The 15,910-nt window shown below is 39.9% G+C and overlaps 1 protein-coding gene across 1 annotated transcript; it reads left to right on the top strand.

Moving 5' to 3' along the window:
• Window positions 1-3,726: 3,726 nt before the first annotated feature.
• On the top strand, window positions 3,727-15,042 carry LOC118525056 (histone-lysine N-methyltransferase SETMAR). Its single transcript, XM_036075545.2, is given in 3 exon segments — window positions 3,727-3,824; window positions 3,826-3,952; window positions 12,678-15,042. Coding segments are annotated over 3 exon segments (963 nt in total). The 5' UTR covers window positions 3,727-3,777; the 3' UTR covers window positions 13,467-15,042.
• The last annotated feature ends 868 nt before the right edge of the window (window positions 15,043-15,910 follow it).

The following is a 15,910-nucleotide window of genomic DNA, read 5'->3' as shown; positions in this document are numbered from 1 at the left end:
GGTAATAGTATTTGAACACACCTGGTAATAAATTTGATCACATGTCTTTGACAAGTGAAATTAATTCCCTGCTGGCAACTTTCAGGTTAAATAGATACATAATTCTCTTCTTTCACCTCTTTACCTATTATCAAACAATCCCCATTTCACTGCATACCATTATGAGTTATTATTCTATAATCATCAATCCTGGATATTTACAACTAAAGCACTTAGATGAACAATATTCTGATTGTAATTATATCTTGATGCTTTTTGTTGTCATGTCAATGAGGTAAATTATGGATTTCATTAAACTGCAATGCAATGATAAAAATATAGAACATGATGCAAGTTTTTTATTCTGCTAAACTATATATTTACTAGCAGTCTAAACATAAAAACATAAGCTACTGTCTTTTAAAAAGCACAAATAACACAGGACCATAATTTTGTAAACTACCACTCTCAAGTTATTTTAATCAATAGCCATATTTTTTTCTTGCTGCAGAATGATCCACATGCCATCCATTTTGACATACAATTTCAACTACTAAAAAGACACATTTTCTGAACAATTTCCTTTCTATTCTACTATCTTTTTACAATATTAGGCATATATTATGTACACTATAACTCATTATTATCCCTTCTACCAGATATAAATTTTATGGTTTTTTACTATTTTTTGATGTAAATTTCTATTCATATTATCTTGGGGAGGCATTCTTTAGTGTAAAACACATCAGAAAAGCAAAGTGTTAAAAATAAAAAACATAACTTACCAACTTATAAAATAAACAAAAATTCGTAACTATCAACTAACTGCTTACAGAGTAGTTGATTACCAGCTCATAGTAATAATACCATCATTTTCACTGGTCTAAATTCTTTGACTACAGTAACAGACACCACACTGACTTAACCTAAACCTAAAGGAAGAACTTGTTACAGGAATACAAATATGTTGTGTGAATTAACAAGGAATCAGAACCAGAAACGGCCAGATGTCAGGAACTAAGAAGTCCTCTCTCCTCACTTACCTGCCTTGTTTTCCTCTTGGGAGATTGAATTTACTCTGCCTCTCCATCAATATACTGAATAAAACTACCTCTTGCTCCCAAATTATATATATAGTTTGAGCTGGGTTTTGGTCTCAACTACTCATAAAGAGAATCTTAGTGGCCTAGCTTGAATCAAATATGCATCAGGAAGTCAAAAGCATGAGTCAAGGCTTAAGGGTTGTGTAATATAAACATGATTATCAGCAAGCCCACCTCATGGGATGGACTGGGGGGGGTTGGCAAGGGAAAGAGTCAATGTATTGGGCAGAAACCCCCAGAAGTATTAACTGCTATGCTTTGTTCTCTTCAAAATGATTTCATTTACACAATCTTATTTGATATGAGATCCAGGTGCTACTTAATACCTAGTAGTGATAGTTATAACTGGTCCTAAGATTACCAAACTATTCTATTCATGCTGTCATTAACACCAACAAATACATAACTTCTGCTTACTTTAGGCCTTTCATCACTGGCTATAAAGTATACCCCAGATTAAGCTCAGATAACGCTAGTAAAACTGATGAAAGAATGGCTTCTCAATACAAAATCATGCAGAACTTCAAGCACTGGCAAAAAAAAAAATGACAAAACCATCTCAATTACAGTCCATTTGTGTTTAAAAATGGGAAGGCCATATAGTCATACCCCATAATTTAGCCAAAGATAAATTAACCCACATAATAGTAGAGTTTTACTATATTGCATTATTTTTTATTACTGATCAGATTCATTTTTCTTCTGCCAATGAAAAAGACACAAGAAATTTGAATAAGCAATGTAATATTCAGGTCCAAATCTTATTTATAGCAGTCAGTGTGTGGGCAACTCATTAATGTCCAGGAATACTTTTTTTTTTTTTTCACCATCTAGCTAAAAAAGTTTTCAGGACAAATTTTGAAGATCCAGGTTTCTAGTAGTGAAGAGCAAGTGTCTAGAGAAAATAAGATAAGTTTTTAGACCTGGAAAAGATGAAAGGCTGACTGCTTGGCACTATGAAGATTGGATATATCAGCCTGCAAACATCCTCATTATTTTAATCTCACACTACATAAAATACTTTTGGATCCTTTGCTAGCAGGATAAAAACAAATTAAACTGAAGGGCTGACATGAACTGAATATCTTATTCAGGAAGCACCTTCACTGACAACTTCAGGAAAAAAATAAAATGGATCCTTCAAAATATCATTCCAAAGGGCAGACAATACTACCGAGAAAGAGTAAAAAAATAGTAATAATAAAAACAGCATGATAATCTCAAATACAGAAGAGCAGTTCTTCTCATTGATCCTATAGTTATTTGTTCATAATACTCATAGTTCTTATTAATTTCTGGGTGTATGTAATTATTTGTTTGCTGGAATGGAACTCTCCCGGGGCATCATGTCTTCGTGGGTACATTCCCCAAATCGGTAAACATAGCACTGTGCATATAAACACAGGATTTTAAACAATGTAACAATGGGATGTGCAACCTCAAAGACTATAGAAGCAATATAAAGGTGATTTGGGAGAATGTTAGACTTGAAAAAAATAACTTCAAGAATCCAAGGAAGAAACCAGAGCCTGAGACTAAATAAAAAGAAATGAAAATGCGAAACATTACAAAAGTAGAATCAACAAGATTTGGCCAGGAAGCTCGTCGCTATGGAGGTCTAAGGTGAGGAAGAAATATAGGGAAATGCTTTGGTTTGTTGCCTTAATAACTCGGCGATCGTGGACAAGTTATTTGCCCAGTTTATTTTAAAGGAGAAGAGGAAGGATTAGTCCACTCAGGTCATTGTGAGTTCTTGGTGTCTGTAAGACAGAAAGTAGAGATGTCCAATCATCAGTCGGCTATCCACAACCGGAGCTAAGCGGTTATCCGTATCATCTGAGCTGGAAACAGAAGACCTAATACTTTTTAGCAGTATCTGAAGCCACGCCGCGAGATGCTATTACTGAGGAAGCCCAGACAAGACGAGAAAAGGGCCTGGGGCAGAAACCTGAGTGACACCCACCAACATTTCAGTCAGGAGGGAGAAGGACAGTCTGCCAAAGGCAGCGCATCCAGGACCGGTGCCGCAGAAGCTGCAAGGACACAGGGTTTCAAGTAGATGTGGCAGGACAATCGGGCAGAGAGCTTTGGAAATATTCCACTGGATCCAGCAATTTCGAGGTTATCAGAATCCTTTGTCGGGGCCGGGTTTTTTCTTTCTAGGAAAGGGGAAGCTGATAGGCAACAGATTAACTCAATCCAGGAGTGGGCGTCCCCACACAGGCCTTCGGGCGCCCTATACCGCTATTCCGCCGACGGAGAACAAACCCTATCACACGCCACCCAGCTGCTACGCGAGTTCCAAACTTTAGAAACCGTGGTGTGCATTTCCCCCCTCAACTTAGAGCGCGCCCTTGCCCTCACTCCAGCATCTTCCGGGCCCTCAGAAACCTGGACAAATGACCTCACCTCGCAAACCCTTCCTGAGGCTCACGGGAAAAATTAAAGCACTTCATTTTGTATTTCCAAAACTATGTCCGTACCTTCCAAAGCTTTGTATTATTTGTTGTGCATCTGGCTTAAAAGAGAGCGAGCCAATCCAAAAAGTCAAGGAAAGCTGAGGGTCGAGGGAGGAGACGCCCTCACAGGCCACTTGTGAAAGGAGAGAGAAAAACTACGACTCCCAGGAAGCGGCGGGGCCGCGCGTCGCACGATTCCCAGCTTCCTCTGCGAGGCTCAAAAGCGTCTAGGCGCCATGCGCATCGAGATGGCGCGAAATGTCCGCGAAAGCTGTAGAGAGGTGGCCATGCGGGATGGCAGGGACTGAGGAGGGGCCTAAGGCCCTTACTGAGCGGCTGGATGTCGCGCGCGGCTTGGAGAACGTGCCCGTGAGCGCGTGGCCCCCGGGGGCGGAGCCAGAGCCCTTCCAGGTAGGGGGCGGGGCTGGGCCGCCGAGAGGGCGGCGCGCGGCGGGGGTTGGGGGGCGGGCGCCCTTCTCTCTGGGGCGAGCCTTGCCCGGCACGCGCACTGCGCGCGCGCAGCCACCGGGGTGGAGCTGGCGCCCGGCCAGGTAGGGGATGGAGTCGAGGACCCAGTGCGCCGTTCCCCGACCTGGCAGTGATTCTGTGGATGACTCTCCTATCCCAAGCTGTCTCCGTATTCTCGACTTTTTTCTTACCCTGTCGCAGAGCTGTTTCGCGCAGGGATAGCTCTTTAAATGCACAGGTTTTAGTCTTGTTCTATTAACCCTCCGTAATGACCTTAACAATAGCAGGGGTATCTTTTCTCTCCACAGACCGGCAGTTCTCTGAAAGACAAACCAGGTGTTTCGTGAGGTTCCTTGGAAAGAGCCCTGAGAACCTGTCTTTCTTTTCCTGGCTCTCTCCCCAGTACTCACTGAGGGATTGGGGCAAGTTATTTACCTCTCTGGTCGCAGGTGTCTCCTCTGTAAGATAAGGCATGGGCCCTATCAGTGGATCTCAGCCTAGTGTTAGGGTTAAACACTTCGTCCCTACAATGAGACTTTGCTGAGTCTCCCTCATGCTATGAGGCCTTGGGCAAATATAAACTAGCCTCAGTTAAGCGTTAGAATCAATCCTCCCGTGTACGATTAAAATAATAGTGCCTCTCTCCCGGATTGCTTTGAGAATTACAAGTAAAACACACTTCCTGGTTGGCTGAAAGAACCCAATAAATGTTCCACTGCTGTTACCACATCAAAACCCCTTATGCTCTACATTCCCCACCCCTCTGACCTTGGCCTGCTCATTGTCTATGGATTACGACCAAAAAACCAATGATGTTGGAGTGGAAGGTGCACTTGGACTTGGAGGTAGGAGAGCGAGGTTCAGGGCTGAGCCATCTTGGCTATTTCTTGGAGTCTGAGCTTCTTCATCTGCAAAATGAAAATAATAAATTTATAACCTTGGTCACATACACCATCAATACTAAGCCCTGTGTGTCTCTCCTTAGGGTTGTTGTGAAGATCAAATAAAACAGTAAATTCACTAGCAGTTTTCAAAGAGTAAAGCAGGATATTAATGTCAGGAAAGGTTATTTTTCCTCAAACTACCTGAGGGCAGTTTTATGGTTTTGTGGTTTTTGTTTGTTTGTTTGTTTTAGATTTTATTCATTTATTTGACAGAGAGACACAGAGAGAGGGAACACAGCAGGGGGAGTGGGAGAGGGAGAAGCAGGCTTCCCGCTGAGCAGGGAGCCCTATGTGCCCCAGTTTTATGGTTAATAATACAGTTGACTAGGGGTGCCTGGGTGACTCAGTTGGTTAAGTGTCTGCCTTCAGCTCAAGTCATGATCCCATGGCTCCATCTGCTTCTCCCTCTACCTCTGCCCCTTACCCCCTGCTCGTGCTCTCTCGTTCTGCTCTCTCTCTCAAATAAATAAAATCTAAATAATAATACAGTTGGCTTGCACCATATTAAACACTAATCCCTAAAAGCTTATTCAAGACCAATCATTGCTAAATGGTCAAAAACACTGAAAAATGTTTTCTTTATTCAGCAAGTAATTGAGTGTGTATAATCTAGGCGTTAAGCTAGACGTAGAAGATAAAATGGTGACAACCTTGCCTTTGAGCTTACGAGACCATATAGAAAGCACTTAGTTGCTATGGGGGGGCTGGAGAGGGGAGAGAGGAAGCCTTATGATTGATCCTTATATCTACAATTGATATGCATAAATGAAAATCTCGAGACTAAGACTCAGTCCCTCAGTATTCTAGCTGCCTGGCTATATGCGTAGCTCTGGGTGGAGTTAGAGTTACAGAAAGAAGATAAGCTCCTTCGTCAAGGAACTTATAGTCTTACCAAGAAGATAAAACATGCTTGAAACATATTTATGACAAGCCTAAAAGTGTCTTTAACTAGTTTGCTTTCCTATATTCATGGAGCACAAAACCTGTCTTATGAAAGATCAAAACAGCTTACCCCAAGCCCTGCCTTCACAGGCATGCACACACATAAGAATTAAGGCATAAAAAACTCAAGGTAAAAATAACTCTGTGTCTAGTTTGCTTTTGAGTACTGTGTGAAAAGGCAAAAAGAACATTCACATGTTCACACTGGAAACAAACCTATCATAATGCCATCTGTGTTGAAAGCCAAGTAGAAAATAAACTAATTGATTTTCTTGAACGGAGAGTTGAATCTAGGCTTTTTTCAGGTTTCTGAAACCAGCCTTAAACATATTTTTTAAGATTTCAACTTGGCCTTGACAAGAATTATCTGGCTCACAGGCTCTTAATAGCTTGGAGCAAAAACAAACTCATGGGGTAGAGGCCAAGTACAAAGATTCATGTAGCTGGTGTTTCAAAACAACCAAAAAAGGAATGAAGATTTTCGCAGCACTTCCTTTAAATTCAGAATCAAGGCCTAGGTTTTAAGCCCAAAATATTATGCGGTGTCATACTTAAGTTTCTGGGGCTTTGATATAGAATGTGACTTAAAAAAGTCAGACTTTCGGTAAGAAGTTATCAAGAGCTACAATCAAGCAGTCAAAAAATATTTCCTAAGCCTGCTGCTTTGTGCCCAGTACTATGAAAAGTAACTCAACTCCCATTACCATGTCATATCCCAAACCACATGACCATTTCCTTGAGACATGTATTTGTTAGAAAGACAAGACTTACACATGTAGTACAACCAGAGAGCCCTATAGCCTATGCCATTTAGATCCCAAAGTTTATGCTATTAATAAGTGCAGGTCTAGTTCAGAAAAGAGAGAAATTGTGTATGAGAATAGCCAAGGAGGTATATTTGCTTTTCAACATGCTGTCTCTTGGTTTCCATTTCGGCTTTTTGAGTGACCATGGTTTATAAAAAAAAAATGTTTTAAGTTTTCTGTCAAGAAACTTGAAATCTCCGCCCAGTTCTTCAAGGATCTGGTTTCTGTTACATCGTTTTACACTGGTCATTTTGCATTTACTCCCAACTCTTGCATGATCAGTGTTTGCATTTTGATACATACCAGGAAAAAGTAGTTTATGTTATTACGATACAAAGAAATGATAAAAATCCCATTCTCCGTGTCTTCTCTGTATTCTTCTGACTGGTTCTTTCTAAATCCCAGCACATGCATCTAACAAGCAGTAAGGCAGTATTTGTAGATGAATGAAAGAAGTCTGTGCTGGATCAATTCTTAGTTTCCCCCCCTCAAGATGGATAAGTAATAGAAAATAGAAATATAATGACATCGTCTCCTAGACAAAATTTTGGTTTAACTGTGTTTGAACCTAGAAAGTTTAACTTCAGAATCTGCTGTTTTCACCACCCTCCCAGGTAGCCTACATAATTAATATTGAACACCTATGTGCCAGCCACTAGAGTAATCTTTTTACATGGATTCTCTTTTTTTTTTTTCCTTCACAGCCACTGTGAGACAGATAGAAAGGAAATATTTAGAGAGATTAAGTGATGTGCCAGAAATATATGATGTTTTAAATATAAAATCTAGAAATAATATCTAGAAGCCTTTAAGGAAGCTACTATTTTAAAAATATAAAGTGCCTGGCACAGAGTACAGTGTGATTTAAATTTAATAATACCTGGGGCTGGGGCGCCTGGGTGGCTCAGATGGTTAAGCATCTGTCTTTGGCTCAGGTCATGATCCCGGAGTCCTGGGATCGAGCCCCCATCGGGCTCCTTGCTCTGCGGGAAGCCTGCTTCTCCCTCCTTCTACTGCTCCCCCTGCTTGTGCTCTCTTGCTCTCTCTGTCAAATAAATAAATAAAATCTTTAAAAAATAATAATAATAATAATAATAATACCTGGGGCTGGGGGGCAGATACAGGTATTATTCCTGTTTTATAGGTGCAAACCCAAAACTTAGAAGGTAACTTGCCCTAAGTCACAATGCTAATAAGAGCCTAGTTCTGTGTGTGTCTCCTTTAGGACATTCCATGTTCTACATTAAGAAGTTCTCCATAGGGGCGCCTTGGTGGCTCAGTCGGGTAAGCGTCTGCCTTCAGCTCAGGTCATGATCCCGCGGTCCTGGAATCGAGCCCCGCATCGGGCTCCTTGCTCAGCGGGAAGCCTGCCTCTCCCTCTGCCTGCCGTTCCCCCTGCTTGTGCTCTCACTATCTCTCTCTGTCAAATAAATAAATAAAATCTTTTTAAAAATAAAATAATAAAAATTAAAGAAGAAGAAGAAGTTGTCTATTGGTTGTCCAGTGTTCAGGCTTGTCACAGGCCTATCTGGCCTCCTGCACACTTTATCTTAGCCTCATCTCCCAGTTGGAGACCTGAATTCTCATTAGCCATTTATATCTTTGACTCAATTTTCCAGCCATTTCCTGGAACCATTGTCAGCCTTCCACTGTGGGCATATCAATCAAGAGTCATTTGTTTGCAAGAAACAGAAATACAATACAAACTAACTCGAGCCAAAAAGGGAAGGAATTGCCTCATAACAGCAAAGTCCAAGAGTGGTAACTATAGGCATGTCTGGATCCAAGAACTTTAATGGTGTCATCAAATATTTCTTTCTACCACCTCCGCCATTCGCACCCCTGCTCCCCTTTCATCTGGTTGGCTACACCCTCAGTAGGTCTTATGTGTGCAGTAGAACTGGAGAATGCCAGGTAAACAGGTAGAGTGAGATTGTTTCTTCCTGATCATTTCAGCAGAAGTCTCAGAATTCTTTTTCATTGATCTGGCTTAAGTACTGTGCCGATCCATGAACCAAACACTGTTGAAAGGAGCAAGTGATGACCTGATTAGCTGGGTCCAGGTCCCCGCCCAACCTGGATCCCCATCCAAACCAATGAGACTGGACTGGGAAGGGTTCCCCCAGGAGGAGTCAGGGTGCTTTTATCAGAAGAAAAGGAACAGATGCTGGATGGGTAAAAATATGTCCTCTCTGGTCTCATTCCCCAAGCTTTGATCTCTCCTGGGTTTAGAGTAAGCACAAAACCCTCAGGGTAACACCCTTTTGGATCAGTTTGGCCCTGGGCTTTGTTCCAGGAAGTAGAGGACAAACTATGGAAAGAGTTACAAATTGGGAGCATTTAAGCTCAAGTCAGTTGACTCCCAATTTGTAACATACTTAACATTAGCTTTCAGATTCTCAAAAGTTAACAATTTGCATGGCATATAAATATTTGAATAGAATATCAGGTCAGTGACATCAGATTATTTCTGAAAATAATTTTCCAATATGTAGGTAGATACCTAAAAAGATGAATAATTACATAATCATATGTTAATTTAGACCACAGTTTTCAAAAGATAATTCTCTAGTATAGCCATTTTTCGAAATCAGGTGAAATATCTTTCTGGAGTGGTATTTTACTGACTGTTTATGGAGGAGAAAATGGAAAATATGGAGATAAAATGATCTGTGATAAGTATCGGTATCAGGGTTAAGGATTACATCCATCAGGGGAAAACATATTCTCTTTAAACAGGAAGTTTATACCGAGGTCTCTGTTATCCTTTGGAAGGTGTCTGCAGCTCATTTGCAATTAGATACCCTTTATAATCTATGTCTCTAAAAGATCTTAGATTGTGCATCAAGTTTAAATTCCAGAATTTTTAAAAACGGTATCACTAGATTTTCCAGTGTCTTTTTTTAAATGCATAAATAAAAATAAGCAAATAACAGTATTTTTCCAAACCTATCCATATCCAAATAAGTTCAACAAAGAATAATATGCTCTTCTGGTTAGAAGACTACAGTAAGCCAGACTTGATTTCAAAAGGAGTTATCTCTGTCAAAAAAAAAAAAATCTCTTTATAGTTTAGTGATTTATATAGTACATCAAAAATATGTGGGCTTTTAAGAAGAAATCAATTTAAAAGAATTCTTCATGAAAAGTTTAACGAAGAGATAGTAAAATTTTCGTTTTACAAGTACTTTTTAAAATGTCTCAGTAACCATTTACATTTCAACCTTGACTCTTAAAAGCTGGAAGTAGATTCTGTCTCAGACCGCAGTCATTGAATTTGACTGATAGGGCATCTTTTTCTAAGCCATTCTTTATCCCTTTAGGACATCTCCACTAAGCTAAAGCTCATTTTGAAAGAAACGACACAAACGAGAAGCTATTTCCGCTCTCCACCCCCAAATCACTTCTTCAGCAGAGTGTTGGCCTTCCCCCGCAGGTACTCCCACTCATCATCCTCCTTAGCTTTCACAAGAGGATGTCAATCCTTTCCCCAGCTTAACGTTTTTTAAAATATAGGATTTTGAGCCTAACTGCATAGCTCCACCGAGGCCTCCACAGGGAGTGTAACTACACGTTGTTTAATACTTTCCCCAAAACTTGGCCCAGAGACGCAGTATTAATGGATGATTGACTGAAAAATAACGTGGTTCAGACATTCCTCTAGATACTCTAAAATCTATCCCTGAATTAAAGCCTGTGTACCTGGTCCCTTGCAGTACGGCTCTTCTGACTGCTGTGGCCCCATGCCAATAGCCTTTATTGAGAGTCAGAATGAAAAACAGCCCATGAAACTGCTTTCTGGAGAAGAATGGTTTAGACAGACACATTGGTGAAATTTCTCTCCAGTCTCCATAGCGGAAAAAGTCAATGCTCGTTCTCAATGGTGAGATTATTCCTTATGTATAGTGCAAGCCCTGCATCTGATCGTATTTCCCTCTTGGAAGTGGCTGTGCTCAGGCAGAACCAAAAGTCCAGTTTACTTCTGCTACACACTGTGTGTGTCTAAGCTCGCTCAACTAGCTCTTATTTTTCCCTTCGCTGTACATTTCTTATGTATTGTTCATTTATCTGAACTCTTTGTATGTCTCATTAAATCCTTTTTGGAACAAAGCAGGTGATGTTGTGGTCTATAAAAAGAAATCTATATTTGGTCTTTGTCCCCATTTCTGGCACAGAGCTCCTAAAACCCTTGTTAGTTACTAAATGATAAGAGCAGCAAAAAGGTATCTTTTGTTATGTTAATGAGGCGAGTTCTGGAAACACACCAAAAGCTGAGAGCTGGTTGCCAGCGGAGCCAACCATCTGATTAGTGTTGGAACTTTCGGTACCCTCATCCCCGACCTCCACTCGGGAGAGGGGCCTAGAGGTTGAAACATTTGCAAATAATAGCCAGTGATTTAATCAATCCTGGCTAAGTTATGAAGCCTCCATAAAAACCCAAGAAAACAGAGTTCAAAGAGCTTCTGGGTTGGTGAACGTGGAGCTGCTGGGAGTGTGACATGCCCAGAGAGGGCATGGAAGCTCTTCTCTCTTTCCCCATACTTTGCTCTATGCCTCTCTTCCATCTGGCTGTTCCTGAGTTGTATCCTTTTCTAGTATGTAAAATTTTTCTCTGAGTTCCCTGAGCAATTCTCGCAAGTTAATTGAACCCAAGGAGGGGATTTTGAGAACCTCTGACTTACAGCCTGTCGGCCACAAGTTCAGGTAACAACCTGGACTTGTGACCGGTGTCTAAAGTCCAAGGAGGAGGTCATGGGAACCTCCGATACGTAGCCCATCAGTCAGTAGTACAGATGACAACCTGAGCTTGTGCCTGGTGTCCGAAGTGGGGGGGGTGGGGGCAGTCTTAGGACCGACCCATTAAACTGTGGGGTGTAATGCTCCTGAATAGCATCAGAACTGAGCTGAGTTGTAGGATACCCACCTGGTGCTCGAAGCATTGCTTGTTAGAGGTGTGGGGAAACTCCACACCACGACGACCACTGCATTGAAATTGGGTCCAAGAACACTAATAGCAGGTATAAATAAATGAGTTAGGTTCCATGTAAGCAAGAATTATTCTATACATAAAGAAATATGCTGGGCTCAAGAGAGATACTTTAATCTTCAAGGTTTGGAAAATATGCTTAATTATGCTAGTGAGGAAACAACCAGAGATCAGGTTTCGCATAGAGATTTTAGACTTGGGACTTTATTCTTTTTCTGTAACGTGAGAAACTTTTCTGTATTATCTCTTTATCATTTAATAAAAACAGGATTTCTTTACATATATAATACATCTGCATTTATTAATATCTATATAACAAATATGATTTTTGGAGTTCTGTCTGCAGTTTCTTGGCCAATGCCTATTTTTAACATTATGAAGACTCAAATAAAACTCTGAAGCAGTAGTGTCTTTTTTAAACATCAAAGAATATTTAGGAATTTAGGTAATCTTCAAATTAAGAATTCCTTAAAAATCAGTGGAAGACTCTCTTCCAAAGGCCATTTTTTATTAATTTATTTATCATTTATGACTTTCTTCTCCCCAAAAAGCATCTGCAGTGACTCACAATAAAATACATGCATTTATATTGTCAGATAAATGTGAAAAGATCAAGAGCCAAAGATAAAATACTTAAATGCATTCAAAAACTAAATTCAGCACTGATTTTTCTGTAACCATAGCTAAGAGGAAAACAAAATTAGTTACAAATCTTTCAATTTCTGATAAGGGAAAAGCATATTTTTTTGTCCTTTTGTTACCGCATACCTAGAATAAAACCACAGAATTTTAATCCAAAAATTAATCTTATTTTTTAAATTGAAGAGGTATGTTTTCAAGCAATATTTTAGTATATTGTGTTTTGTCAATTTTGTTTTAGTCTATTTTTATATATGTTGGAATTAAGAAGCGTCTCATCCAAAAGCTGCTTGAAATATATATGAAATACATAACATACCATGCTGACTGAGCATTTCTATTTTTTGCAGTATACTCCTGACCATGTAGCTGGACCTGGAACAGACATTGATCCCACACAAATAACCTTTCCTGGATGCATTTGCCTCAAAACCCCCTGCCTCCCTGGTACTTGCTCTTGTCTCCGTCATGGGGAGAACTATGATGATAATTCACGCCTTAGAGATATAGGATCGGAAGGAAAGTGTGCCAAGCCAGTATTTGAATGCAACGTCCTATGCCAGTGCAGTGACCACTGCAGGAACAGGGTGGTCCAGCAGGGTCTGCAGTTCCAACTCCAGGTGTTCAAGACGGACAAAAAAGGCTGGGGACTTCGTACCTTGGAATTGATACCAAAAGGACGGTTTGTCTGTGAATATGCTGGTGAAGTTTTGGGATATTCTGAAGTACAGAGAAGAATTCAGTTACAAACAATACACGATCCAAATTACATTATAGCTGTCAGAGAACATGTTTACAACGGGCAGGTCATAGAAACATTTGTTGATCCCGCCTATATAGGAAGTATTGGAAGATTTCTCAACCATTCTTGTGAGCCAAACCTGTTGATGATTCCTGTCCGAATTGACTCAATGGTACCAAAGTTGGCACTTTTTGCAGCCAAAGACATTTTGCCCGAAGAAGAACTCTCTTACGACTATTCAGGAAGATTTCTTAATCTAATGGACAGTGAAGACAAAGAAAGGCTAGATCCCGGGAAAATAAGAAAACCTTGTTATTGCGGTGCCAAATCATGTGCTGCTTTCCTGCCTTATGATAGTTCACTGTTCTGCCCCTTAGAAAAGCCAAACATGAGTTAGGAGCAAAAAGCATGGGAGGAACACGTTAGGCCTCTCTCAGTGGGTGAGAGTGAGAAGGAACTGAATGTGTTTGGCTCAGCCCCTTCCCAGATCCTCTCTTTCAAGCACTTTAGCCTCCAGGTAAGTCTCTGCTCTGTGCTAAGCACTTGCATTTCACTATAGGGGAGGCTGGTGGTTGTCTGACTCTGCCTCTGTCTGGCTGCAGAAGTTTAACTCAGGAATATGGCAGAGACTATAAATTGTCTAGCAATACCCCTTCTCCCCTTCTATAGTAGAATTCTCATTTTTTAGCTGATACTTTTCCTAGTTAGATGTGGCTAAGTAACTGTGTTCTAGCTAATGAGACAGAAGCAAAAAATGGTGTGTCTTTAAATGGAGACATTTTTCCTTATCCCACTCTTTCTTCCTGCTGGCTAGAATGTATGCATATAGCTGGAGCTGGGGCATCTATCCCAGACCCCAAAATGACCCTAGAAAAGGAGGCCATACATAGCTAATGAACAAACGACAGGAGTCTGGGTGCCAGATACTCTGGAACTCTATCAGTCCTGATCTAATACCCCTGGACTTTTAGGTGAGAGTCTCTCCTTCATTTATGCCACTGTTATTTTCAGTTTTCTAGCACTAGCACCAAACCTCATCATAATGATCCAAGGAAACCCTTGTGGCTACATACCTAAGCCTTGCTTTCCAATCAATTTTATCAGTAATGAAGCTGATATTTTCATTTCTGTCTGACTTGTGCATCTAATTTCTCATTTGCGTAGAAACACAAATCAAGGAAAAGGGCCTGATTGATTATCACCTGCTAAAACTCTAGTATTTACCACCAATAATGAAAAATAGAACCATGACACTGACTTCCATGTACCTAACCAAAAAAGTCATAAGAGGAAACAAATTATAAAATTTTCACTATATGCTGGCTATATTCCAAATCTTGTGAAGTTGTGCTTCAAAACTTTTAACAGTTTTCTTCATGTATGAAAATAACCCTATCAACGCCACAAGAGGGGATGAGAGTTTTATAGCTCCATTTAAACTTCTGGAGAGGCAAACATCTTTAACTTCCTTCCTTAAAGCAAGGATGTTGGAAAAACAAATTTAACATAGAGATTTATCAGATATTTTGAAAGCTAAAATAATTATTTGGGTCCTATGGTATTATTTAATAAATTATCTAATTTCTTCTCTACCACATTTATTTTTTTTTTTTAAAAGATTTTATTTATTTGACAGAGAGATAGAGAGAACAAGTAGGCAGAGAGGCAGGCAGAGGGAGAGGGAGAAGCAGGCTCCCCGCCGAGCAGGGAGCCCGATGCGGGGCTCGATCCCAGGACCCTGGGATAATGACCTGAGCCGAAGGCAGCCGCCTAACCGACTGAGCCACCCAGGCGCCCCTCTCTACCACATTTAAACCCTACCACCACGAGGCCCTACACTTTATAATACACTATATGTATTATACATACTTCTGTATGATATTGTAAGTAAGATAGTTGTTATATACTTTAAATGAGTGAAATGTATGGCATATGTATTATATCTCAATAAACTTAAATAATGAGTATCTTAAGTTTTGCATGTTTGAATTATATAATTAAATTTTCAGAAATGGTTCCATGTGAATAGAGGATAATATAGAGTACTCATGAAATGTCCCACACTACAAATGTGTAATGTCTAAAACAGAACAAATTTTTCCTCCAATTTAATCATTTCTCCCTACCAACCTTCCTCTAAAACTTTGTTTTCTCTGAAGGGATCCTGTTTTTGGTAAAGCAGCTTTTGTATCACTCATTTCAAGACAGCCTTTCTTCTCACAAGCACTAAGATACTTCAGAAGCAGTAAGGAAGTGGTCAGAAGGAAAGTGTTGGGCTCACTGTTTAATTCTACAGATACCCTTTCCTACTTCCTTCAGCCCTTTCTCTATTGAATATCACCATCTGTGAATCACAGACACTCACAGAGGACAATCTTTAGTTCAGACATATGAGCAGCATCTTCCTCTTGGTGCCTCTGCCAGGGACATCTCATCGAACATAGACCCTTGGGATTTTCTGTACTCATGTGCAAATTTATTCCTAAATAGCACATAGCCCTGGAAATCAGATTCCTCACGTAAGAGTCAAAATAGTTTATTCCAAGTCTTCTCTAAACACTGAGTTAACTGCATTTACTTTATTGCCATGTTTTTAAGAATGGTGACACTTCTATTTTTGAGAACAAACATTAAAAGATATATTTCTGTTTAACTATTAATATAAAAATATATATAAATTTTATAATTATAAATTAGGGCAAATTAGAAGTTTAAAAGGTGGCATGTATCTTCATGGAATTAAAACATAAAAAATTGGCTTTGAAATCAATTTCCACTGACTTCATTAAGAATGTGGAAATGCGTATCTTGGAAACAATTTTGGACCAAGAATAATAAAGA

This window comes from Halichoerus grypus, chromosome 1 (assembly GCF_964656455.1).
Source record: "Halichoerus grypus chromosome 1, mHalGry1.hap1.1, whole genome shotgun sequence".
In the NCBI taxonomy this organism is placed as follows: domain Eukaryota; kingdom Metazoa; phylum Chordata; class Mammalia; order Carnivora; family Phocidae; genus Halichoerus; species Halichoerus grypus.
This window is presented reverse-complemented; position numbering and strand designations above follow the sequence as displayed.